Raw genomic sequence first — 27,721 nt, 5'->3', positions numbered from 1 at the left:
TTTTTTGTTGTTGTTGTTGTTAACCAGATCAAAATCAATTTCTCAACATGCTTCAATGTCTCTGATCATTGCTCGTAAATCGATTTCTCCCCTACAAAATGTTAGCCAATTTGAAAGTGTCCTTGTTTTTCTCAACCATAGATACCTATATTCTTGGCATACAATTATGGCCAAGTCATGTAAATACTATATTATCTTCATACTTCTTAACAATCTCTTTTTGTTCACCTCCATGGCGATCCACCAATTTTCTTTATTGCTCGACTCTTCCCATTAACTTTTTTTAAAACTCACTATTAATGTATTCACAAGAAACATATAACCCCCCCCCAAAAAAGGGTGAAAATTTATAGCACAGTTACTGTATAGAAACAACAGTTTAGTGTATAGTAGCAACAGGCATACTGATGCTCATGGGCACTTGTAGTTCGGGTGGCACTAGGCATGTTACAGTCCAGTGTAATATCTGTGGCTTGCAAATTATGTCACCCAATCCTTGCCTTAATTCTAAAAATTTTGCCACCTATAAATCCAGGCACACAGTGCAATCGCACATGTAGCACTATCTCAAGCCCTAGTCCTGATGATAGCACTGCCTTAAAAGAGATAAACAAACGTAATGCACACAGTCATGACTTACTGAACTTTAAGTCATATTCCAAATAAAATTTTTCATGTCCAAACAGAATGCATACCAAGTTGGACATATTTCAAAACAGACATATAACATGGTAACCACTGTAAAAAAACTACACATACTAGGAGGGGAAAAACTGGCATATCATGTCTGAAAAATTTCATTTTTTTGTAAAAATATGTATCTTAGAACAATGCTACATAAAAATCTAATATATCATAAATTCCAAAACATGAAAAATACAAACTGAAATTCATCAATCATTCAATTAAAAAGGAAATATAGAATTTTCCTCCCCTCTTGTCGTGCACGGAAGATTAATTTTTAGTTTTTGTATATATCTAGCATACATTCAGATGTGTTTATCCAGAGACTGCAAGGCTATTTATTATACCAGGTAATATGGATACTAACATGGCTTGGCAATGAGTTCAAAAATTTTCCACAGTTTTTTCTTCACTACATTTCATCATCATCAGATGATGAGAGATTTATGCTTGAAAGGATGTAAATGAAATATGACGCTCATTTTTAGCTTTAAGAATCAGTTCAAACCAAGCTAGGGACAGTGTGAAAGGACTGATGAGAGATTTTTTTTTTTTTTTTACATTAGATGCCGCTTCTGCTCATTCATAATTAAAAATGTAATTCTGCACAATCTTTCAGCAATAATTTTTAAGAATGGTATTAGTATGCACACTTTTGTTACATAAAATACAATTATATTTAAAATCCAGATATTTTCCCTGCCTTGCACTAAGAATTTACAGCCTATTTGAGAAAACATTATTAAATATATCTATTATTATAAAAGGAAAGTAGAAAATATTAACATGAAAAGTGTCTAACTGATTGTTAACATGCTTTTAAATTTTTAAAATCAAGCTTTAACTAATTGGGACAATGAGCTGAAATTAATGTTTTAATTGGTCAGAACTGCCAATACAACATTATAGGTACAGTCAAGTCATGGAAATTCACCTATGAACTCAACAATGAATACATGAAAGCAGACAAAATTTAACTTTGATTGACATTAATTTTACTCTGTTAATTTATAAAAATTTCAAACTTTTAAAAATATGATTCAAGCTCAAAAATTGGGTATATCATATTAAGTGGTTGAGCATTAAATTTTTTTCCACTGCAATTATAACTTTTACAAATAAAATAAAATGGAATACCTACCATAACAAAGCACTTGGATTTTATTTTGTCAATCCAAAAATGTTCTTCAATTATATTTCCACTTTGTTTCAACAGTTCTTTTAACTGATGTAGTGTGAATGGTCGCACTAAATTCTGAATAAAAATAATCCTGGATGCATTTTCTACTTCATGACTATCATCCATGGACTCGGATTTCATATCAGGCTCAGCTTGTTTTCTAGAACTTGTATTTGGCTTAATGCCTTGGGGGGGGGAAATTAAAAATTGCAGGTATAATCATGATTTAAAGGAAGAAAATATATAAAAGTAAAAACAAAATTACATGATAAAATAAATAAGAATCACAGTATGCTAGCATTCCATAATGACAATAATAAAAGACATCTTCTCATGTAAGATGATTCAACACTTTTTTAGATGATTTACATAGCAGGGAAAAAAAAAAAAAAAAAAAAAAAACACCTTTTATAAAGATCACAATTTTAATTTACAAATTAAATTTATCTTTTATTTTAAAGTTGAAAATCATATTTAGGGACCATACATAAATAAGAAAGTGAAATGTTTGTTTTCCGACATAGTTAAAAATATTTATTTAGAAAAGGTTTTCTAGTATTAATAATTAAGTAACAAGCATTTTATTCAGATTATCATAAAAAGAATTGATCAAATTAGATTTTTTTTAAAAAGGAGATCTTATTTGAGTAATCTCACAGAATTTGTCCCCTTGGACACATTGACAGGCTTCAAAACTTGCAAATAGTTAATCCTCAATATTATTTACATAAATTATAAATTTTAAAATTATTTTTAATTTAATGAATTTTTTGTATGATTACTAGATTAAAAAATTCTAAAATAAAATTCATGAGAATATTAATAATAGATATTTAGCATTTGAAAACTTTTAAATTACTTGCGTGGAAACTCCTCTAGCATACCAATAATGTTAATCACCAATGTTAATCACCAAATATCATTGAAGAGCATTAATCAACTCTGAACTATTCTGTTTATTAACTAGCCCCTCAAGGCAAGATGAAAGTGACCTCAGTGATCCCAAATTTTGAAATTAAACATCTGAATCAATTAGTTTTACTCATAAATATATATATATATATATTTGGTTTTTTATAAGTATAAAATTTTCATAAATATAAGCACAAAAAACTGAAGAACCATATATATATATATATATATATATTTACATATTTTATTTTCATTACATGTTTTTTATCTCTCTATATATACACACAAGGGTATAAAGTGAAAAGTTCTTGGCTTGACAATGAAATACTGCGACTTACTATTAAAAAACGATTTTATTTTTCTACAAAATCTCCCTTGAGTTCAATACACTTGTTCCAGAGTTTCTCCAACATCAGTATGCCTTCCTGGAAGTGAGAGTCTGAAAAGTTGTGAAAATAAACATCTACAACCCTCTAAGACTTCTTCACTGGACATGAAGCGCTTCCCAGAAATAAATTTCTTGAAGTTTGGGAACACATGAAAGTCTGAAGGTGCCAAATCAGGAGAACGGGGAGATGGCTGAGCAAATCGTACTCCAAATCCCGCAGTTTTCCCATTGCCAACACACCCTTGTGCACAAGTGCATTGTCCTTGTGAAAGATGATTTTTTCCTTCTTCAAGCCAGATCTTTTCAAACGAATTTTGGTATCTAGCTGGTCAAGAAGGTTGGAGTAATAGTCGTCTGTAATTGTCCTCCCTTTTGCAAGGTAATCAATTAACAGGATCCCTTTCACATCCCAAAGCGCACTGGGCATGACCTTCACGGCAGATGCATTTGACTTTGCTTTCTTTGGTGCTGAACCACTGGCTCCCACCCACTGCTTGAACTGTTGTTTTATCTCTGGCGTGTAGTTACCCATGTCTCATCCACTGTGACAAATTGCTACACAAAATTGGTATGATCCCTGTTGAATTGATCCAAATACTGCTGCGAAAATCGTTTGAGCATTTGCTTTTGATCGGCATTCAGCAAATGCGGCACCTCTCTTGCACAGAGCTTTTGCATCTTTAATTCTTTATGCAAGATGTTTTGCATGTTTTCTTCTGATATCCCCCCCACAGCTTCAGCTATCTCATTACACCTTCACTTGCCTATCGTCCAACATGATATCATACACTTTTTCAATGGTTTCTAGCGTGGTTGTAGTTTTGGGTCATCCTTTACGTGAGTCATCTTCGAGGGATGTGAGACCACGTTTAAATTCAGCTGCCCACTTTTGAACAGCTGACATGGAAAGAGCAGAATCTCCCATAAACTTTTCTCAACTTCGGATGAATTTCCTTAAGGCTTAATCCATCCACAATAAAGAATTTTATGGCCCCACAATATTCAAGAGTATCCATTTTAACGAATAACGCGCAAGACGACTTAAGGGGTATCAGAAACCCCTATACCGACAATGTTAAATTGGCCATTTTCGATGTACCTTTTCTCAAAATCTGCTGTAGATACAAGCTTGAAATTTTTTCTGTAATTAAAGTATACCTATCTGATTATACTGAAATGAGCTTTTGAAACATTTTGAATTTTAGAATAAATTACAGGATATTTTGTTAGGCATAGTAAAATTTAGCACTTTTCTCACACACAAAAATTAAATTTTTTTTTTTCTAAGTTTATTACAAAAAGCTCATTTCAGTAAATATTAGGGAACCTAATAAATATGCCATAAAAAGTTTAGATACCTGTTAGCAGTAGTTCCTGAGAAAAGGTACATCGCGTATAAAAAAATCACGTTTGGAGAAAAACGCATTTTTATGTAAAAATCCTCATTAATCAAAGCAGTAGATGTCAAATTAAAACTAGATTTTTTTACAGTTCTAATTTTCATAGAGATTAAAGAACGGTATTTTTAGAAAGGTAAAAGTGTAGAGAATTTGAAAATGCAAAAATCCGAAATCATAATTTTTTGAAGATTTGGGGGTTCCAACTCCCCTTAAATTTGTGTAAACAAACTACTTGAGAGAAAATACTGAAACTTGCCATATGAGCTAATGACACCTGCACCCAGGCAGGAAAAACAAATTTTTGCTGACTGGAGCACCATCTTTGGCTCAGGTCCAGAACTTTTCATCTTAGCCTCATATATATGCGTAAGAAAAAATATATAAATCAAAACTAAAATTAATTACCAATAGTCGCATAACTTTTTAAATTTGGTTATATTCCCTTTACGTCCTAAAAACAGTAACTGCTTACATTAATCACTGTAAACTGCATCATTTCAAAATTAATTATTCTCATACAATTCTTACATAACACTTTAGCCAATAATAACTTAAATTTGGGGAACCAAAACTTAACAGCCAGTTAAAATAATGCTCATCTGAAACTGATTTACTCTGAACTGAACTTTTATCCTAAACACACTGTATTTTCTCTCTCACTTCTCTGCTGTCGACTTGCTTCCTGCTGAACCTTCTTCAGATAGTTAAAAGTGTAAAAATTCATTAAACAACAGGTGCACTTAGCAGCAATTTATATATGATACATTAAAAATATTCATTTACTAAAACTAATGTTCTTAGAAAGAAATAAAAATGTAAAACTGAACATGGTTGAAATTATTACTATATGCATCATCTAAATGTCTTCAACATACAAATTACTATATCACATTTACACTTTTTATAACTAATTACAATACAATGTCCGTAATCCGGACGTCCATCATCCGGAATAATCTATAATCCAGACCTCAAAGCCACAAACTTTCTTTTTGCATGCTTTACGCATGTATGTAATGTGTTTAGGCATGTACATTTAATGTATAACAGACGGTACAGCATGTCTATCATACGAAAAGCTCTCACCAGTTAGTCTGCAGCTGTCTGTTGCCGTAGAAACAAGTTTTGACCCATTTTCAGTAGGGATGCCTTGATGACGAATGATAAACTCATTTCCCCTCAGCAAACAGTCGCCAAAAACAAAATAACATTAAAGCAACCCTTGGTTTGCCCCTATTTGAAATATACTAGGCCTGGTGCTATAGAGACCACCACCCGCCAGACTCTGCGGCGGGAGCTGTTATTCTCGTAGACAGACAGTATAAGCTAGGCTAAAATTATCTTTATTGATTCTAAGGCATTTCAGTTAATGTTGCAGATCGCGCTGTTCCTTAATCTTCTAATTATATCCGGCTTATTATTTTTTGCAGACTGTTACAGCAATTTTTAAAAATTAAGCTTGAACTTTTGATTATGTCAAAAAGAGTTTCCAATTCTGGAGCTGCCAAAGGATCTACAAAGCGAAAGCATGTTTCAACGTCCAACAAACAAAAAGTGGAATTGCTGCAAAAAATGGATAAAGGCATATCCGACACAGCAATTACAGGACTCGAACAGTGGAACTTTGTAACTGAAGAAGAAATTATGTCTGTTTATAGAGTTAAAGAGAAAGTATTAGCACAAAAAACGAAGCAACTTAAACAACGTACACTGAAAGAAATGTTTAATAAAGAAATAAATATCAAGCTTTTTTTGTAAATTTTGATACCCTTTAGATCATAATTGCTCTTTATTTCATAAATTACGGCTTCATATTTTTAATTGTATAATTTCTGCATGTCATCCCTACCAGATTTAAATTGATGATCTATATTCCGGAAAAAACCCTAATCCGGAATCGAACAATATAGCATTGCAAATTATATCTTAATAATACAGAACTTTCGTTCAAATTAGTTTTCAGGAATACCCCCCCCCCAAATGAAAATATACAATTGCTAAAAATAAAACAACACGTCTAAAAGAATTTATCCAACTTCAAAATAATAAAATCCAGAAAGCAGTAAACGGCTAAAAATAAAATATACAATAAAAAGTTACAATGGCTAAAAATAAAACAGCACAAACAAAATGTCTAAAAGCATGCACATATTATTTTCTCAAAATTTATCCAACTTCATAAAAGTAAAATTTAGAAAACAGCAAATGATGCATGTTAAAATATGATGAATATTGTAAATGGCAGATTTAAAGACCATTAACTTTCAAATTACTGATATTTTCAATTATACATACTGTGTTTAAAAAAAAAAAAAAAACTTATTTGCCAATCTGTATAAGATAGATTAGGTTAATTGAACATGGTAAAGCATGCAAGAATTATCTACTTAATGTGATATGCCTTTGTAAAGGACTTTCTACGGGAAACTAGCTTGTATTCACACTATAAATAGGAAAAACTACAAAACACTCTAGTCTAGTCCCAATACCGAGCTGTCTTAAATATTAGGCCGCTGGTAGGGCAATCTTACATCGGAACTAACCAATCACATTGAAGCAAACACGAACTGGCATTTGGTCAATGATTTTTTTTAGCCAGCTGCACATTCATACACATGCAATTTCACTTTCCCTAACTGATTACTGGGGTCCCAGTTCCACAGGTGTGAATACCTTATAATCATGATAATAGCCACAGCTATCAAAATTTAAATATGTCAATTATTTTGATCAATTCAGCTCTTGAATCTAATGTATAATTATCAAGTATGTAATTATTTGATTAAAAGTTTCTATATTTATTTCAGTATTAGTTTTTCTAATTTTTGCTTTAATATAGTACAGAAAACTAAATAAAATTAATGCTTACTAGGCTCATCCATACTGGTTGAATCTGTATGGAAAAGATTTGAAACTTTTTCTTCTTTAATAGATGGAGAATTTTCACCAGAAACCAATTCATTTACAGGAACAGGCTCATTAATAAGCTTAAAATCAGGAAACCAATTCTGAGGAAGAATAAAATTTGCTTTTAGTCAAAGTAATCAGAGAGAGAGAGAGAGGGGGGGGGGAAAGTAAAATTTAGACATACAGATGCATAAAAATAATAAAACAAAATTTCAAAAATTATCGTCTATATCAGGGGTTCTTAACCTTATATCTGAGCACATCTGACAAACAGGAAATGCTGGCGGGCGCAGTAAAAAAAAAAAAAAAAAAAAAAAAAAAAAAAGGAGTATAACGATTTTTAATATTTCTTTTTTTTATTGCAATCATAACATTATAAACAAAATCTTACAGTAAAAAGGGAACAAAAAGTTCAAAATAGTTGCTAATATAGTATATAGTGGACAGTCGTAGGTGCACAAAAATAGCTTTGCGGGCACGGGGTTAAGAACTCCTGATCTATATGTTCAAATGCCATTCATAACTTCAAATTACACTCATCTAGTCAAAGGAGTATGGAAATGTCATGTCACATGCATGAACTTGTAATACAGTAAACTCTTGCCGAGTATGGAAGTTATGTCCCCGATACACTGCACATATGGGAAAATCAGGCAACATAAAGTTAACTTTCTACAGAAAAATGTGTTACAATTCAGATTAAGAAGAATACTTACATTTGCATGATATTCATCCTGTTTTATTTTTTGTGTTATTTATACCAACAAAATCATTAAAAATGCAAGAATAAATTGATAAAGATAAACTGGCATTGAAAGGAGAACAAGTGACCTGAATAAAGAGTTCTATTTTACTTTGAAACATACACTTGGAAATCTTTTAATATGAAAACATATACATAAATATAAAATTCACTAACTTACTTTAAGTGAATCCATAGATATGTTAATAGACTGAGATTTTTTCTGAGTTGTAGCAAAACTACTCCATTTACTCTTTTTAACTTTAGGTGCATCGGATTGGATTTCTTCAGTTGATTTTCTATTTATTTTACGACCTACAATATTATTACAATTAATAAACAAAGTTTTAAATTTATATCCAAATTAAAAATAATTCTGCTGGCAAATACATCAAACTTATAATCAATTGCTCTACTCAATAATTTTTAAAAATATGTCACAGTCCTGGAAAAACATTTCGGGAGAAAATGAGAAAATTTCTTATGAATTTCTTTCTCTGTCAAACGGAAATATTGTATAAAAACAAAAAAGGGAATGTAGAAAAATAACAGCATAATTAGCAAGTAAATTTTGCTGGTATAATGAACAAATTGCAAGACATACAATGTTCATTACTTATGTTTACTGCTTAGCAATGTACAAATGCAACATAAAGATATGTCTTTTAAACACACGCTCGAAAAGGTAGTGCAGTCTTTAATGGGTTAATTATAAATACAGTTATCCCTCGCTACTTCACGGTTCATTTATTGCAGCCTCAGTACATTGCAGATTGTACAAAAATATTCATAAAAAATTCAAAATTGGGGAATTATGGCGAGAAAGTTGCCTGCACGCCAGCAGAAAGCAGGGAGGGAGTGCCCACACAATTCAAAATCCATGTCTCTGATTGGCTGGCTAGCATCCTGCCACTCGAAATCCCTCCCGACTTGGGAATCTCACAAGCTGATTGGCCTAGGCGTTTCCCCCACCTTAACTCACATACCCAACGAAGATGACCCTGCTCATTCAAATCAACGTTTGAGTAATACTTACTCTCGAGGTGTGCTAATTTTTGCTGCTCTCTTGTGTCTTTTTGGGCAAAATAGTGCTTGTGACACCCTTGAGAAAATGGCTCCTAAGGCCCCGTTCAGACGAGGGCGTAAAGGTCATAAGTGGTTAAAGCCGAGCTCTGTTGCCAAGGCAACCAGTCACTGCTACGTCACAGAATATCTGGTTTAGGGCTCGTGGCATAGGGTTCCAAGTTTTAAACTTTACACCGAGTTTGGGATAAGCATCGACCAATCAGAGCGAAGCTAAAACTAAGCGGCTTTCTTTAGACGATTTCGCTGTGACATCGAAGGCAACATTTTTTTTTTAATATGGAACACATCGTATCCGAATGAGTTGTAATCGTATCCGAACGAAATGAGTTGTAATCGTATCCGAACGAAATAAAGAGTTGATCTCGTAAGAAATCTACGATGATGACATGCATTTTTTAATGAGTTTTTAATGCATTTTTTAATGATTTTTTCAATTTATATTGAAAAATATGGATGAAACTCGTAAAGCGAAAATTAAGCTCAGGATTATGCACGCTGTGTATGATCCTTTAGATCAGTGCTCCGCAACCTTTTCTCACCTGCGACGCACAAAAAATCTTTCTGGAATTTCGTGGCACACCAAAGAGTTCCGAGTTATCAAGGAAGTGCCGAAAAAATTCAAATGCTGACACACTTACAATCACACACACAACCACACAACAGTGAAATATATAAAAACATTTAAAATAGACATTATTAAGGGGAAAAAAATGTCATTGTGTATTAAATACATGATAAAAAATTGCAAAATGTCAAATACATGTATTTGATTGCGGCACACCTATATCCTACTCATGGCACACCGGTTGCGGAGCACTGCTGTAGATGATTGATCCCATCCAGTATTTTTCATTTTATTATGAAAATTCTTTAAAAAATGCATGCTTGCAAAAATTTTATTTTTTCTGTGTAAATTATTATTATTACTTTCTTTCTGTCTATAATTTTTTAAAAAATTATTACTATAATCTTTTTATAATTATAATTATTACTATATATTTTTCTGTTTAATTATTTTTGAATTTAAGAATAAATTTATTGAAAAAGCTGGAAATATTGTATTGCTATTTGCTTCAAATGCTGATTTTCTTTCCAAACAAACTTCATGAATTAATTTTACTAAAACATCAAATCAACACCAAGAATTGTTATTTTTGTTTTAAACAGTAAAAATATTACTTTTAAAAAAAAGAAAAAATTATTTTCACTTATTTAAGAATAGTCACAATAGTCAATTCAACAGTGTAAGCTTTGTATAAGTAATAAAAGATTCATCTTTTGAGAAAATGCTCTTATGAATTCCAAGAAGGAAAAAATGTAGTGAAATGTCCTTAAAACAACAGTCTAGATAGTTTTGTCTCCTGTTGAAGTTTTGTTGTGTTTTTTAATTATGTTCTCCATGAAAGGAATTTACTTTTAATGAAACTGAATAGCACACATAATTCATAACATGGACTATAATTTAATGAATAGTATTTGTTATTATTATCCACTCTTTATTACTATCATTTGAATGGAATTTTGATCATTAAATTCATGCTATTTCTCTGGTACAAATTCCTGGATAAGGTACGAATGTTTATAATTTTGATGTATAGACTTGGGTATCTAAAATTTGTCAATGTGAAATTACTTTTGAGATTTGGTCGTAAATAGAAATGACAGCATATGTTGAAATTAAATTCAGGGGTGCGGCTTTTACATGCAAATTATTAGAAATAGATGTATACAAACAGCTGGCAACACAGCAAAATGTATGTAATGATTGGGCATAAAATACATTGTTGTGTGAATGTTTCCTAGTATTGTACTAGTTGTGGTTGCTGGTCATTGTGACTAGTTGTGGGATACTAGTAATAGTGATAATTGATACTGGTAGCGCAGCAAACTACTATAGTGATCAACAGGGACAGTGAATAAGGAGTGCTAAGAACACGTTTCACTGTCACAGAAACATGTTCCTTTTGATTCAAAATTGTAAAAAATAATAATGTATGGTAAGTACTGTTTTTATCTTAACTGCTTTCACACCTGCAAAATGGAAAAATATTATATACAAGCTATCTGTTAGTTATCCGCAAGATTTTTTTTCATTAGGCATATTTAGAATATCGTATGTTTCCTAGGAGAAATTATATATAAAAATTGAAGAAGGTTTTATATATATATATATATATATATGCATGTGCATGTTTATAGTATAGAGAGTACTACAGTACAATGCAGAAATATTCCATACTGCTTTGCACAGAAATATATGTGCCAACCAAGTACTGGTCTTTCAAAAAAATATCTCTAGACCATTTCGTTATTTTTCTTTCTTTTTTTTTTTTACCTTCTTCCGTTGCCTCTTGGCTTATAAGAAGGGAAGATAAAAGAGCATTCTGTTGAACCAGTAAAACTTTGTGGTGAGCTGAAAAAGATATGACACAAAATAACGAAAACGAGCAGAGCAAGCGCGAGAAATCAATTGAGCTAGAAAACAGCGCGCGAAAGGTGTAGACACATCCACGCATGCGCAAATTTAGCTTCTCTCATTGGCCACAGCTTAGACCCCTGTCTCGCAGGTGTGAACGGATGTCCTGTAGTTTATGCCCTTATGACTATGCCTCTATGTGCCTTACGCCCACATCTGAACGCAGCTTAAATGTCTGCCACCCTCTAAATCCTCTAGTAAACCCAAGAAGAAGAGAAAAATGATGACAGTGAATGAGAAAGTTAATTTATTGGACATGCTTAAGGCAGGCCATAGCTATGCGTCTGTTGCATGCCATTGCGGATTAAAAGAATCGACGTTTCACTATATAAAAAGAGATGAAGTGAATATCCATAAAACTGCCTCAATATTGTTTTCTGAGGACACTAGGCGAGTTGAAACTTTTCGTAATAAGCAAAGTTTGAAAATGGAGAATACCTTATCAGTGTGGATATTGGACTGTCAGGAAAAGGTTAGTCTCGATACCAGTATGATTCGGACTAAAGCCAAAGCCTGGTATAATAGCCTCGTTCCTGAAGGAGAGTCAAACAAAGATGACGACGATGAAAATGTACCTTAGTCTAGTACCAGTGCCTTGAGTGATCCTACTCCATGAGAAAAACATGGTTATGCTGCAAGCAAGGGCTGGTTCGAGAAAGTCAAGAGGAGATTTGGCCTTCGCAACTTCCCTTTGTATGGGGAGGCCTCTTCAGCAGATCAAGAGGCAGCTCTTCGTTACGTCGAGGAAGAGTTTCCGAAGATAATTTGATGAGGGTGGTTAGGCAGCTCTTCGTTATGTCAAGGAAGAGTTTCCAAAGATAATTTGATGAGGGTGGTTATATCCCAGAACAAGTCTTTGACATGGATGAGACTGGCTTCTTCTGGAAGGGGCGGACATTCCTTTATAAGGATGAATTGAAGAGGCCAGGGCGCAAGGCCCACAAAGATCGAGTAGCTCTCCTCATGTGTGGGAATGCTGCAGGCTCCATGCTCAAGCCCAGCATAATTTACAAGTCCCTGAATCCTCCGGCTTTGAAAAACAAAAACAAAGCCTTGCTGCTCATCTACTGGATGCACAACAAAAAGGCATGGATAACAAAAGCCCTCTCACTCGACTGGTTCGTAAACTGCTTTATACCGCAGGTGAAGCTGTACCTCACTGAAAAGAAGTTGCCTCTTCATAGACTGTGCAGGTGGACATGCAAACAGTCTCCATTATGACAGGGTTCAAGTGGAGTTCCTGCCCCCAACACCACTTCCCTTATGCAACCCATGGATCGGGGGGGGGGGGTCATTCGAGCCTTCAAGGCCCTCTACACGAGGTGCACGATGGAGGGACTCATCGATGAAGACAACGTGGCCTTCAGCCTGAAGAACTATTGCCGGGGATACAACATTGCAATGTGCCTGGTCAACATTCAGAATCCTCTTAATGAGATGAAAGAGCAGACACTGATTGAAAGTTAGATGACATTGTGGCCAAAAAATATCACCCATGACTATGAGGGATTTATGCCTGACGAAGTTCACCACTCCGCCATTGATAACGCTGTGAGGCTGGATCGGCTGGTAGCCGCTGAAGGGTTCTCCGACATGATGATGGAACAGTGAACACACTGATCGAGTGCCACTCAAATCCCCTAACTGACGAAGAATTCATGGTCAGTCATGGAATTCGGTAACCATATTGACAGTGTAATGGCACTGTACAAGGGCATCTTTGCTCAGAAGAAAAAACAACTCCCCATCACAGTGTTCTCATCACAACTCCCCTCTGAAACAACTCCCCATCACAATGTTCATTGTGCGCCGAAAACGTTCTACAGAAGCTCCTCATGTTGCCTCTACGCCCCCTCCTGCAGCTACCCCAGCTCTATCTGAAGCTGCCTGTGACAATCTAGTGCCCCTAGCACCTGACGATGAGGCGTCATCTGAGAAGCAGTAAAGCTCTTATTGAACTTGTGCAGTAAATGATCCTCATCTTCTTCACCTCCATCCAACTGCACAGGTGTTCATCAACATTTATAAAGATTAAGTAAAGAGAAGCTATTGTCAGAGGTGAGTTACATACCTTGTTATAAAAGAAAAGTTGTTATAAGAATAAAAGAGTTACATATTTACAGTATGTACACTTTAGTTACATCTACGTATCTTACACACATCACATATATTTATACGAGGGTTGGAGCAAAAGTCATGGCAACTATTTTTTTCTAGTAGATATGTGAACGGATCAGAAAACGTATATGCGTCGTGTGGAAGTTCTGCACGCATAGTGTGTATGCAGAACAACAGATTGCTCTGTGGTAGCAAGGGCTCTGAAATCAATCAGTTGATGAGTGTCGTGCGAGATGGAAGTAACCCGTGTTTAGCAGCGTGCTTACATCAAAATAGCCATTCTCCGAGGGAGAAATGCGATAGAATGTCACAGTGAATTAGTAGAAGCCCTTGGGAATAATGCCCTACCATATCATACAGTAGCACGGTGGGTAGGAAAGTTTCAGCAAGGACGTGTCAACCTGTGATGAGCAACGTTCGGGGACAACCAGTGAGTGAGCGCACCAACTTGGCATGTACCATCATCGAGCACCTTATGGATGAAGACAGACGATGGACATTACTGGAGTTAGAGAGGGCAAGTGGCATCGAGAAATGCACTGTCCACAGGATATTGCGTAATGAGCTACAGCTACGCAAAATCACTTCGCAGTGGGTACCGCATGCACTGACGGAAGTTCAAAAGTGGGCTATGCAATATGCTCCGACCACTTTGCACGCTGGCAACAGGACAGCGATCAATTCTTGTCACGAATAATCACCATCGATGAACTTTGGGCCGGGGCATACGAACCAGAACTGAAACGTCAGTCCGCAAAGTGACGACACCTTGGATCACCAAGGCAGCAGAAGGTCCGTTAGAATCCTTGATGGTTTGATGGTGATTATCGCGTATGATGTCAGGGGTGTCATTGTTTGCCACTTTGTTCCTCATGGCAGAACAGTGACCGCACAGTACGACAGGGACTTCCTGCTGCGACAGGTACGACGTGGTGTTCGGGTTAAACGTCCGGATTTTGCGGACAGTGCAATAATTTTACACAACAATGCAAGACCACATAATGCAGAGTATGTACGGCAGCTACTCTGACGCTGGGGATGAGAAGAATTGGAGCACCCACCGTACTTACCTGACCTTTTGCCCTGTGACTTTGATCTCATTCCCAAGATTAAGGATCCAATACGTAGTAGGCGGCTTGCAACATCAGAGGACATTGATAATGCTGTGCGCCAACAGATGACCCGATTCACACATGGTGCGCCAAATGCTGAGGCTGATGGTATTCAGTGCCTACCACATTGTTGGCAGTGTGTGGTGACAATAGCAGGGAACTGCATTGAGGGTCTTCAAGCCCAGATTTGTCATGTCAACTTTATGTGTATTGTGTTATTATTCTTTTGCACGGTAAAGGCCATACTGCCCTGTATACTACTGTAATAAATTCGTGTGTTACGATATTTCAGTGCTATTCATTGTCCACACATGTAGTTAAGCCCTTGTTCTTTTGCCTGTATATGACACATTTTCCAACCAGACTGGTATCTTCAAGAAAAAAAAATAGTTGCCATGACTTACGTATTATTTTATGTATGTTATTTATACTATTAATATTTTATTTACATTTTTTAAACTATTCTTTAATGTTCTAATGATAACATGCACTTTCATATACATATATATGGTTTCATATACACATGTACTACTTATTTTTTATTATTCTATTCTCCCATGCAATGGACAATGATAACTATACGTGCTCATTCACACAACCCTTCTGATGCTTTGATTTCAAAATAGTGAATAAATTGTAGTACATCCTCTGTTTATGTTTTGGATTCACAAATCCATGACTAAACATTCGTAAAATTTTTAAAAGCAGCATATCTTTGGAATTCTAAACAGAATGTTAAGAGTTACCATATTTATTAAATTAGAAATTAATATTTTCTATATTACAGTACAAGGTCTGTAATCTGGACAAGTCGGGACTTCGGCGATTCCAGATTATAGATCATCAATTTAAATCTGGCAAGATGGCATGCAGAAATTATACAATTAAAAATATGAAATCGTAATTTATGAAATAAAGAGCAATTATGATCTAAGGGGTATCAAATTTTACAAAAAGCTTAATATTTATTTGTTTACTTTATTAAACATTTCTTTCAACAAATGTAATGTACGCGCATTCTTTACACACATGCGTAAAGTTTGTGGCTTTGAGGTCCGGATTATAGATCATTTCGGATAATGGACGTTTGGATTGCGGACTTTGTACTGTATTACTTTTTTTGATGAAAAATAAACTATTTTCATGGTATCAATAATTTAAAATTACTTTTTAAATAAAAATTGGAAGTGTATTTAACAGTTTTCTTTTATAAAAATCAGCACAAATATGAAATGAACACAAAATTGAGGACTGATGCTAATACATTTAACTGCTTGGTAATCACAGCTCATCTTCACGATAAGCTTATTTTTGTTGCATTTAACATAATTTTAAGACTATATTCAATGTTTATAAACATAATACAGTACTAAGTCCATAATCCAGACGTCAACAGACTGGGCAGAACAGTCCGGAATGATCTATAATCCGGACCTCAAAGACACAAACTTTATGCATGCGCGCATTGAAAGAAATGTTTAATAAAGTAAAGAAATAAATATTAACCTTTTTTTTTTTTTTGTTTTTGTTTTTGTAAAATTTGATCCCCCTTAGATCATAATTACTCTTTATTTCATAAATTACGGTTTCATATTTTTAATTGTATAATTTTTGCACGCCGTCTTACCAGATTTAAATTGATGATCTATAATCTGAAAAAACCCCTAATCCGGAATCGCCGAAGTCCCGACAAGTCCGGATTACTGTATGTTGTTCTCAATCACATACCAATTTTAAATAAAGAACTTAAGACGTTTCTTTTCTTTTCTTTTTAATAATAAAAGCATCCGTTCAAAGCCTCAAGTTAAGTATTACTTCATTAATTTTAGCCAAAATTTATATGCTGTTCTCATTCATATAAAAAGCTTAAGGACTATAATTGAAAAGTTTGGGTTATTTTGTAATATAGTTTTTCATTAAAAACAGTTATGGGCTTCAAGTATCCCATCTGGTTATCCATTAATGACTTTTACAGGCTTCCAGTTGCCCAATTTTACCCAAAATCTAATCAGCTCTTTATAAGAATGTAAAAAGTTTGAACACGGAAAATGGACTTTTTTTAAGTTTCATCCAAGAGTTATTGTTCTAAAAATATGTTGTGGGGACACTAATTCATGCTTATTCATTGAAAACTCACTACCAAATTTTTGAACTGAAAATATTACCACCCTTACTTATGTATATAAGTTCGCAGGATATATTAAAACAACACTTTTTCATTATCCACCCTCCACAGTGAAAAAAGGCACATACGTGTTCGGTGTCTGAAAGAGTATTGCTTGGCAGCATAGTTTTATGCCAAGCAGAGTTTGGCTTTAGTGTAACCCTAAAGTTATTTCGTTTTTGCCTAATTAGTATGTATGATTTTTGACTTGATGTAAGAGCATATGGTTGCTCGCTTTTAGCTAGGTTACATAGGTAACTATAAGCACATGTGTGTGCTAGTATTCAATAATGTTGTTTTTGTTAAAATAAATTTGTTATTGTTAATATTACAGTCCACTTACTGAAGTTAAGTTTCATTAAATAAGTTCGAGCTATCTTCGGCAGGAACAGTTTGGTCAAGTTAGTCGGAGAAGAATATGGCTACTAATATTGTTTCATTGAATTGCCAATGCGGTGTAGAGAAAACGAAACTCGAAGCTTTGATAAAATTCCTTGATGAGTATAAAATGGAGGAGAATAAACTCAACCATGATGTTATTATGAAGACTAAATTGGATTCTTTGTTGGAATTAAAATCTCGGGTTAAACAACTCATAGCCACTATGACACAGTACACCAATTTACCATAGGAAATTGACTTGGAAGATAATCTAAGCATTACACAAGAATTGGAAGAAAGAATCGAAGAGTTCAAAGTAAGATTTAGAATTTTTCTTTCTAATTGTGAAACAAATAATAAAGATAAATTTGAAACCAAAACTGTTTCTAAATCAAATTTTAAACTGCCTGATTTACCTCTTCCTCAATTTTATGGTAAATATGAAGATTTTAAAAATTTTAAAATGCAATTTATGTCTATGATTAATAATTATAATGATTTAAATGATACTGAGAAACTGTTTTATTTGAAAGCATCACTTAAGGGTGAAGCAAAAATGTTAGAATCATGTCAGGATACATTTGAGTCGCTATTTTCAGCACTTGAAAGCAGATATGAAAACAAAAGAGCAGTAGTTGATACCTTTATTAATAATTTGTTGAACTTTGAAAAAAATAAATGACTCACCTTCTCAGTTGAGATCACTAGTAGATAATGTTAAAAGATGTTTGAGATCTTTAAGTGTATTAGAATTTGATAGAAATAATTTATCTGATGTTTTGATATTAAATATTTTATTGCATAAATTAGATAGAGAATCTTGAAAAGCATTTGAACTAAATGTAAAATCAAATGAAATTCTTAAACTTGATAATTTTTGGAATTTCTCGAAGACAGAATTCGCGTTCCTGAAGAAATAAACAAAGTTAGTTTTCCTAAGCAGAGCTATGGTACTAAAGTATCAAATCAATTAAGTCATTCTAGAAATTCAAAATCCTTGGTAACTAAAACAAACCCTTTTTGAAAGTGTATTATGTGTAAAGAACCGCACCCAATTTATCATTGTTCGAAATTTAAGAGCATTTCTGTTTCTGAGCTGTATGATTTTGTTAAGGAATATAAATTATGCATTAAATGCCTTTCTCCATCACAGGTATTATCACCACAGTGTAAAGCTAAATTCAGTTGTTATGTCTGTAAGAAAGACACACATCATACGCTTTTGCATAAAACTGAGGAAAAACACAATGAATTGACCTTGAACCTTTTGTCAGTGAATGGGAAAGAGGACTGCACCTCTTCCCCCCACACAACTTTGACAGCAGCTGCAAATAAATCTAAATTTGTGTTAATAAATACAGCGATTGTTTATCTTCCCGATGTTTATGATGAACGAATTTCTTTTAGAGCCCTGCTTGATTCAGCTTCGACTTCTAATTTTTGTACTGTAGGTGTTATGAACTCATTAGGAATAAAAAAAGAACGAGCATTTATTCCAGTTAGTGGAAAAGGCAACACTACTTTGAATGTTAAATCACAAATAAAGATGCGTTTATCGAACTTAGAAAAGGAAAATGAATGGGAAATAGAGTTGTTAGTTGTTCCCAAAATAACTGACATGACACCATCAAAATCTATTGATATTTCGAAATTAAATATTCCTAAAGGAATAAAGTTAGCTGATAACGAATTTTTCAAGGCAAAAAAGGTAGATTTATTATTAGGAGCAGAATTATTTTTTGAATTTTTAAAAACAGATAAAATACGTTTAGAAGATAATGAGTTACTTCTTCAAAACAGCTGCTTCGGCTTTTTAGTTTCTGAAAGCATTAGAATTCCACATGTAAAAAATTATGACTTAAATTATTGTTTTGTGTCAACAGAGATTAATTCGTTAAATAACTTAGTAAAATCATTCTGGGAAGTTGAAGAAGTAAATGAAACTAAACCTACTGTTAATTCTGAATTAAATTACTGCAATGAACTTTTTGAAAACTCATTTTACCGACATGTGGATGGAAGATATGTGGTTAAAATGCCGTTCAAGCCAGATATTGGTGAAAACATACAATTAGGGGATTCAAAAGAAATCGCTGAAAAAAGACTGAATCAATTGTGGAAATGTTTGTCAAGTGATTTTGTAATGAAAGAACTTTACGTTTCATTTTTAAGGGAACATGAATCGTTAAATCATTTGGAAAAGATGGAAGACTATTCCGAAACTGAAGGAGGATATTTTCTTCCTCATCATGGTGTGCTGAAACCTGATAGTAAAACAACAAAGTTACGCGTCATGTTCGACACGAGTGCCAAAACTACTAACGGTTGTTCATTGAACGACATATTATGTAAAGGTGGAATGATTCAAGAGGAACTTTTTTCCATCATGATACGGTTTAGAAAACACATTTATGCATTTACTGCAGATATTGAGAAGATGTGTCGACAAATTGAAATATTGCCATCGCAGACCAAATATCAAAAAATACTTTGGAAGGAAGATGAAGATAAGCCTATAGAAATATACAAACTCAAAACAGTAATTTATGGCACAGCATATGCTCCATATTTGGCACAAAGGACTCTTCAACAGTTAGCAAAGGATGAAGAAAAGGAGTTTCCTATAGCATCGAAAGTGGTCTTGGAAGATTTCTATGTAGACGACTATCTTACTGGATCTTCGAATTTGAAGGAATGCATTAAGCTCCAGAAAGATTTGATAGAATTGCTCCAAAGAGGAGGAATGAAGCTACACAAGTGGTGTACTAGTTTTGATTCGCAGAACTCTGATTTACAGAATTTTTCATTTGATCGTAATAGTAATACAACTGTGAAGACGTTAGGTATGTTGTGGAACAATAAGAAATCCTTCTTATTGTTCCACAGAAGATACATTGCAATATACAATCATTACTAAATTCCACAATCATTACTAAATTCTATTAGGCAAATTTATTGGCCCATTAATGGCAGGAATATAGCTAGAAAGATAGTCCAAAACTGCATAATTTGCTTTAAGGAAAAACCTATAATTTCTCAACAACTAATGGGAGAATTACCTAAAGACAGAATTAATATTAACTTTACATTTAATTGTTGTGATATTGATTATTACAGCCCATTTTTGATAAAGTACAAAGGGCAACGCAAGAGTAACTATCATAAGGTATATGTTTGTATTTTTGTTTGTATGGTGACAAAGGCAATCCGTCTAGAGATTGTCAATGACTTAACCGCAGAAGCATTCATTGCTTGTCTGAAGAGGTTCTTTGCCCAACGACGTAAACCAGAAAAAATATTTAGTGACAATGCAAAAAAACTTTGTCAGTGGAAATACAGAAATTAAAAAATTAATGAGTATTTTTCTAAAGCAGAATGGAACTTCAGCTAATTTTCTAGCCGAGGAAGGCGTACTATGGAAGTTTATACCCCCAAGAGCACCAAATTTTAATGGCCTATCTGAAGCAAGAGTAAAATCTTTTTAATTTCATTTTAAACGAACAGCAGGCGATTCAGTATTAACCTACGAAGAATTTTTGACAGTAACAGTTCAAGTAGAGGGAATCTTAAATTCTCGCCCTCTTACACCGTTAACTTCTAATATTGATGATTTAAATGTTTTGACCCCTGATCATTTCATTATAGATCGACCGATCAATTCAATAACTGAACCCAGTTTAACAGAAGTAGATAATAACAGACTTAGTTTATGGCAAAAAAACTACAAAAATGGTACAAAATATATGGAAGAACTGGACTAATAATTACTTGAGCACTTTGATTCAAAGAAATAAATGGATGATTGCTAAACAAAATATTAAAATAGGGGATATGGTAGTGATCAAGGAAGAAAATCTTCCTACCTGCAAATGGTTGTTAGGGAGACTTGTGAATGTGTTTTATGGGAAGGAAAACCTTGTGCGAGTTGTCTCCGTCAAAACCAAAAATGGTATTTATAAACGAGCAGTTACTAAAATTGCTGTACTGCCAATTGAGAAATAATGTACGAATTTTTTATGTTTATTTGAAGGTTTGAATTGAAATCTATCATATTTGTGCTTTTGACATTGTAATTACACGTATTATAATTTGTGCATTAATTTACATTATATCATTTTGTATTGTATGAACATTTATTACTTTCTTGAATTTTACTTATTGTATTGAAATTAATATTTCAACACCGGGTGGGATGTTCAGTGTCTGAAAGAGTATTACTTGGCAGCATAGTTTTATGCCAAGCAGAGTTTGGCTTTAGTGTAACCCTAAAGTTATTTCGTTTTTGCCTAATTAGTATGTATGATTTTTGACTTGATGTAAGAGCATATGGTTGCTCGCTTTTAGCTAGGTTACATAGGTAACTATAAGCACACGCATGTGCTAGTATTCAATAATGTTGTTTTTGTTACAATAAATTTGTTATTGTTAATATTACAGTCCACTTACTGAATTTAAGTTTCACTAAATAAGTTTGAGCTATCTTCGGCAGGAACATTATGTATTAATGAGGCACTGTGCCATGTTGCTAAAACATTCATGTGGCCACCTGATGACACCAAAAAATTTATATGGTAACCCATGATTGACGGACACTTTTGCAGACATGAATGTAGATTATGAACCCTTCTATGGGAATTTCAGCATTTTAACATAGCAGTGAACTGCATACTGCAGTGTTCATTGAAATCTTGGGCTTAACTTTCTATGCACATAATATGGCTCACTTAAAGCCGTTTAACGCTATTTTTGCCCATGCCTCCTTTTCATTTCAAGACTTAGGAGCTGAGGTTGTGTGCACATAAAAAGAAACACAGTTTGCAATTTACTGATGTTAAGTGAAAACAGATCACTCCATACATGGGGAGAAATACAATTAAAAACTTTAAAATACACATTTCATACAGAAAAAGAATGTAAAAAAATACACAGCACTAGATGCATTCTTGAAACAGATGTAAACCCAAATGCTGCGGCATTCAAGTTTTATTAAGCAAATATTACTTAATTTACATCTTTTCTATTTGCCTCAGTTTACCATGATGTTCCTTCATGTCAGAAAAATTTGAGCAATATGCAGTTTTACTTAGAAGTCAGAAGAATCATGCATAGTTGTACATGAGGTTTTCAGTAATCCTGCCAACACTGCACTGCCATGGAAAGTTTCTGTTAGGACACATAATACAGGTCTCAAACTCAATACATTAGCACAAAAATAGTGTTAATTTGGTAGGTTAGAAGATTCCATCTCACTCACAATCTCATAGCCTCTTAGGATAAGTTAAATTGTTTGAATTTATAACAGTTTGAAGGAAGCTTACGTTTTAGCCAGATTCAGGCGACTGGCGAATGATTTTATTAACCCCTCACAAGTGATAAGATAGAACAAACTATGTCTGTCTGTTTTAAAAGTTAGAAATTTTAATGGTGAGAATTCATCCACGAAACCCATGTGACACCACAGTTTAATTTTAAGTGAACTTACTTAACTCAAGATAGTTGTTACATTTGACAATACTGAAATAATAATGTTATGTTTTCTCAGGACAAATCTTTATATTTTCAACAAATTTTCTCTTGGATTCGCTAATGAATGTGTAAATGCTCTCTAAGGCTAAGTATCAGATAAAGTTTATAACCTTTTTAGTAGGGGTGTGGATAATCAGAATGTACCATAAAAACCACATACATCATATAATTTTAGTTTTTATCTTTTAAAATGACAAACACAGAGGAAATCTGGGGGCGGGGAAGAGGGCAGTATTTTCCAGAATGAATACAGCATTTTAACAGAATGGTGAAACAAATTTTAAATGATCTTTTATTTTCTGCAAGAAACTACATTTAATTCGCTTACCTGATAAGCAGACTTTCCTAGAAGAATAAGTTGCTTTTAGTATATCATCGGCAACCTAGAAATGAATAAAATATTGCTTTTAAATTTCAATGCGAAGAAAGTAAGCTGCCATGTCTAATTACAAATCATCTTCCCCTTCTGCAATTAAATAAGGAAGACAAAGCTTTATTATCGAAAAGTATTCTATTAATTAAAATTACTTACTTTTGGCACATCATCTTTAACTGAAGAATTAGATGATGGTGATGCAGGAACATTTGAACTAAAAAGGAAATAATTGAAAATAATTTTTAAAAAATTATAAATGATCGAAGTTACAAACATTATAAATGAATTTCTGAGTTTCATTTATGTTATAAATTTAAACACAAAATGTTAAGTTTAATTATTTACTTTCTTTAACTACAAGGATTGTTTTTCTGTTTTATTTCATTTCAAACTTTTTTTTTAAATGGCAGGCACTAGCCACTACTAAGACCAGAAGCGGTGGTCATTTTATTATGAAGGCACTTAACACATTATGAGCGAGAGCGGGTATTTGTACCCGTTTCACAGATTGCCATTTAAAAGCGGGGCAGGTATTAGTACCCGTTTACAATCACCACTTTTAAGTGACACAAAGGAAAAAAATTTTTCATATAATGTATGGATTGGTATATTTTTATTAGAACAGATTTTTAACTTAGTCAACTTATTTGCAATCAACTTGTATAAATATCTCTTATGTGCTAAGACATCTACATATCCCTCAACACATTAGTTGACAACACTGCATTTATGAAGTTTTTATATTAAATCGTTATTACTATTATTCATATTACTGCTAAGCAACATAGTTGCGTATGTTAGATAGACCACACAAAATGGGTTAATAGGCAGCCATCGTTGCCTCCGATGAAGAAACAGACAATTTACATCCATGCCTTCTTCGAGATTGAAATCCGAGCCCTTCGGTATAGCAGAATCACTAACTATTTTCCCATCTGGGCAGTTCATTTCAAACATTATTTAAAAAGATTTACATTCTAAGTTTTATAGCCATTTCAATTTTTTTTGTTTAAAAATAGCCACTACTAAGCGAGCAGTTACTAAAATTGCTGTACTGCCAATTGAGAAATAATGTACGAATTTTTTAAGTTTATATAAAAAATATAACAAAGAAATCTTTAATACCTTTGAGTATCTTTTAGAGCTCCACTTTCTTTAGAAGTCTCCTTAGGTACTGCCTTAGTTTTTGAAATTAAAATATTGTCACGCTTTATTTTAAGCTTCTGCTTGGATGATGCAGCATTTGCATACTTCAACATATGTTCAGCATTATTCGTAGAATTATTCTTAGTTTTTTCTGTATCAGGCACAGAACTAGAATTAGAATTAACACTAGAATCTCTGTGACCAACTGATTTACTTTTATTGAAATTGCGATCTTGGCTACTTTCACTGTTCTGTGAACTATCACTGGAACTACTCTTGTTTCGTTTGCTTTTCTTAATTTCATCGTCTGAACCATCACTAACAGATTTTACCTTTTGAGCATGTGCTTTACCAGAATCAGGACTTCGCCCATTATCACTGTCTTCTGAAGAAGACCTAGATCTTCTTGCACTCTCTTTTTCTTTTGATGACTCTCTTGATTGCTCTTTTGTAGGCTCTACATCTGCTTTTGGAATTATCTTTTCCTCTTCACGTACAGCATTATCTTTTTTAGTTTTATGTTCTAGTGCCTGAGATGTATCACTCAAACTGTTCTTTTGAGAATTTCCAATCTTTTGTTTTTCATCACTACAGTTAACTGAATTTACAGAATTTGGTGTATCGCATGATTCACCGGTAGGATCTTCAGAATCGGAATTAGAGTTCCGTCTCTTAGATGCATTCTTATTACTACTGGAAACAACTATACCGGGTGAGGTAATACCATTTGAATGCAACTGAGTTTCCGAATTCTTCTCTGTTGATTCAATGTCATTCTTTTCTGAGGTTACATGGGATGCACTTGAAACATCAGATGATATTTGAGACACAGATTTAGAAATACTTCCAGGACTTTCTGGTAACTGAATATCAGATAAAGAGTAAGGCACCTGAAATAAAAAAGAATAACTGTTCTGTATTCATACACAAAATATTGATTTTTACAAGCAGTTCTTTACTGAAAGCACTGGAAAACAAAGTAATTTTCAAAAATATTATAAAAGTTTTCACTTATATTTCTAAACATATTAAACTTTATAAGGATTTATCAAATAAAATTTTTGAGTCATTCAATAATGATAATATTAAGAGCAAAATATATACACTAAGTCATAAAATAAGCTACAGTAAACATTAAATACAGTCAAAAGTCTTTATCCGGACTCGTCGGGACTTCGGCGATTCCGGATTATCGATTTTTCCGGATTATAGATCATCAGTCTAAATCTGGCAAGATGGCATGCAGAAATTATAAAATTAAAAATATGAAACCGTAATTTATAAAATAATGAGCAATTATGATCTAAAGGGTATCAAAATTTACAAAAAAAGAAGCTTAATATTTATTTGTTTACTTTATTAAACATTTCTTTCAACGCGCGCATGCGTACCTTACGCATAGCCGAAATTAGAAAATTGCAACCAGAAAACTATTTGATTTGTATTCGTGAAATTTATAATGACGAGGAATTTGATTTAAATCATATCAAAGACGGAGTATATCGAGATTAAATACTACATTTAATAAGGAATTATAAGCCGAATAAAATAAAAACATCTGCCCTGAAGATAACGATAGTGGTGACAGATCAACTTCCAGTTCATTGCGCGCCGCGACATCCCCCCCCCATCACGCAGACCAGCGTGAAATTGATAAACAGATTTCGGAACGGTTAGATAAACAAAGGATATACCTTTAGCCATTTTTTGTAGCAATTCGTTTTTTGTTTGATGGACATCGAATCATACTTTCGTTTTCTAGATCCTTTGGGAGCTCCAGCATCGGAAATTCTATTTGACATAATCGAAAGTTCAAGCGTACTTTTATAAAATTGCTCTTACAGTCTGCAAAAAATAATAAGCCGGATGCAATTCGAAGATTAAGGAACAACGCAATCATCAACATTAACTGAAATAGATAATTAGATAATTTTAGCTTATGCCGTCCGACGCAAAAACGTATTCTGCACTTGCGCAGACACATATGCGCAGTCGTAAATGTCTTGCGCGGACGCGTAAAACGCCTATGAGCATGCGTCAACGCGGCGCATGCGCAGAAAGATTTTAGCTTTGAGGTCCGGATTATAGATCATTCCGGATTATGGGTGTCCGAATTAACGACTTTTGACTGTATTGGTAATTGTAAATTCGCATAATTAAAAGATTTTTTTCTATGCAGTGGCGAAAGCCAAGCTATAAACATTATATTTCCAACCTTGGCTGATGTAAAATAAGCGAATTTTGCGCTTTTGCAGCTGATGATGGTAGTTCGGTAAAGCCATCGAAAGCAGTCCAGTGAAATTTTGAAAATATAACGCTGATTTTTGTTATTTGACTTCTGAATTAGTATGTAGATTTTGGTTATTTAATTTGGTTACACAATACAATAAGGGTGGAAAATGTGCGATAGAATGGTGCATGAATTAATAGTTTGATTCCGAATGTGTACGAATGCCCCCAAGTGTAAAAATAACATGAAATTAGTTGAAAGTTAAGATACGACAGATTTGTGTGATTGGAGGTGTGTATCCAGTCCTTCCAAGCACAATGTCAAAAAGAGTGTGAGAAAGGGCTCTTGGTTTTCCGAGGAATACCTGTCAGTCTGATCCTTTACCTAACATATCTGTAGAGTTAGAAATGCATGAATCAGTTTATTATGGATGATTGATTAATACAGTTGAATTGAATTATGGGAACTGATTAATACAGATTTTGATTTAAATATAAATCACAATAAAAGTAATTTTCATTAGATGCAAGTACATTATATGTGATTCAGTGCATGGTTGAAGTGAGCGCGCCATTTAAATTTTATCTTCATTGTATTACAGTCAAAAGTCGTTAATTCGGACACCCATAATCCGGAATGATCTATAATCCGGACCTCAAAGCTAAAATCTTTCTGCGCATGCGACGCGTTGACGCATGCGCATAGGCGTTTTAAGCGTGCGCGCAAGACATTTACGACTGCGCATCTGCGTTTGCGCAGACGCAGAATACGTTTTCGCGTGCGCGTTTAATGTATGACGGATGGTATAAGCTAAAATTATCTAATTATCTATTTCAGTTAATGTTGATGATTGCGTTGTTCCTTAATCTTCGAATTGGATCCGGCTTATTATT

At 33.7% G+C, this 27,721-nt stretch overlaps 1 protein-coding gene across 3 annotated transcripts in view; it reads right to left on the bottom strand.

Moving 5' to 3' along the window:
* The window catches only part of Acn (apoptotic chromatin condensation inducer acinus), a 108,041-nt gene that overhangs the window by 21,769 nt on the left and 58,551 nt on the right, over positions 1–27,721 (bottom strand). For all 3 annotated transcript variants that reach the window (XR_004757459.2, XR_004757460.2, XM_035354321.2), the window contains exons 7-12: positions 24,578–25,488; positions 23,609–23,666; positions 23,405–23,459; positions 8,395–8,528; positions 7,434–7,572; positions 1,826–2,049 (exon numbers count right to left, since the gene is read on the bottom strand). Coding sequence is in view for 1 of the 3 variants with exons in the window: in XM_035354321.2 (XP_035210212.1) it covers positions 1,826–2,049; positions 7,434–7,572; positions 8,395–8,528; positions 23,405–23,459; positions 23,609–23,666; positions 24,578–25,488 (1,521 nt within the window). In the remaining 2 variants the exon portion in view is untranslated. The remainder of the gene's footprint in view (positions 1–1,825; positions 2,050–7,433; positions 7,573–8,394; positions 8,529–23,404; positions 23,460–23,608; positions 23,667–24,577; positions 25,489–27,721) is intronic.

Source organism: Stegodyphus dumicola, chromosome 1 (assembly GCF_044657685.1).
Source record: "Stegodyphus dumicola isolate Sdum_Otavi_A_Nest chromosome 1, ASM4465768v1".
In the NCBI taxonomy this organism is placed as follows: Eukaryota; Metazoa; Arthropoda; class Arachnida; order Araneae; family Eresidae; genus Stegodyphus; species Stegodyphus dumicola.
Note: the sequence above shows the minus strand (reverse complement) of the source record. Positions and strands in the feature narration are given on the sequence as shown.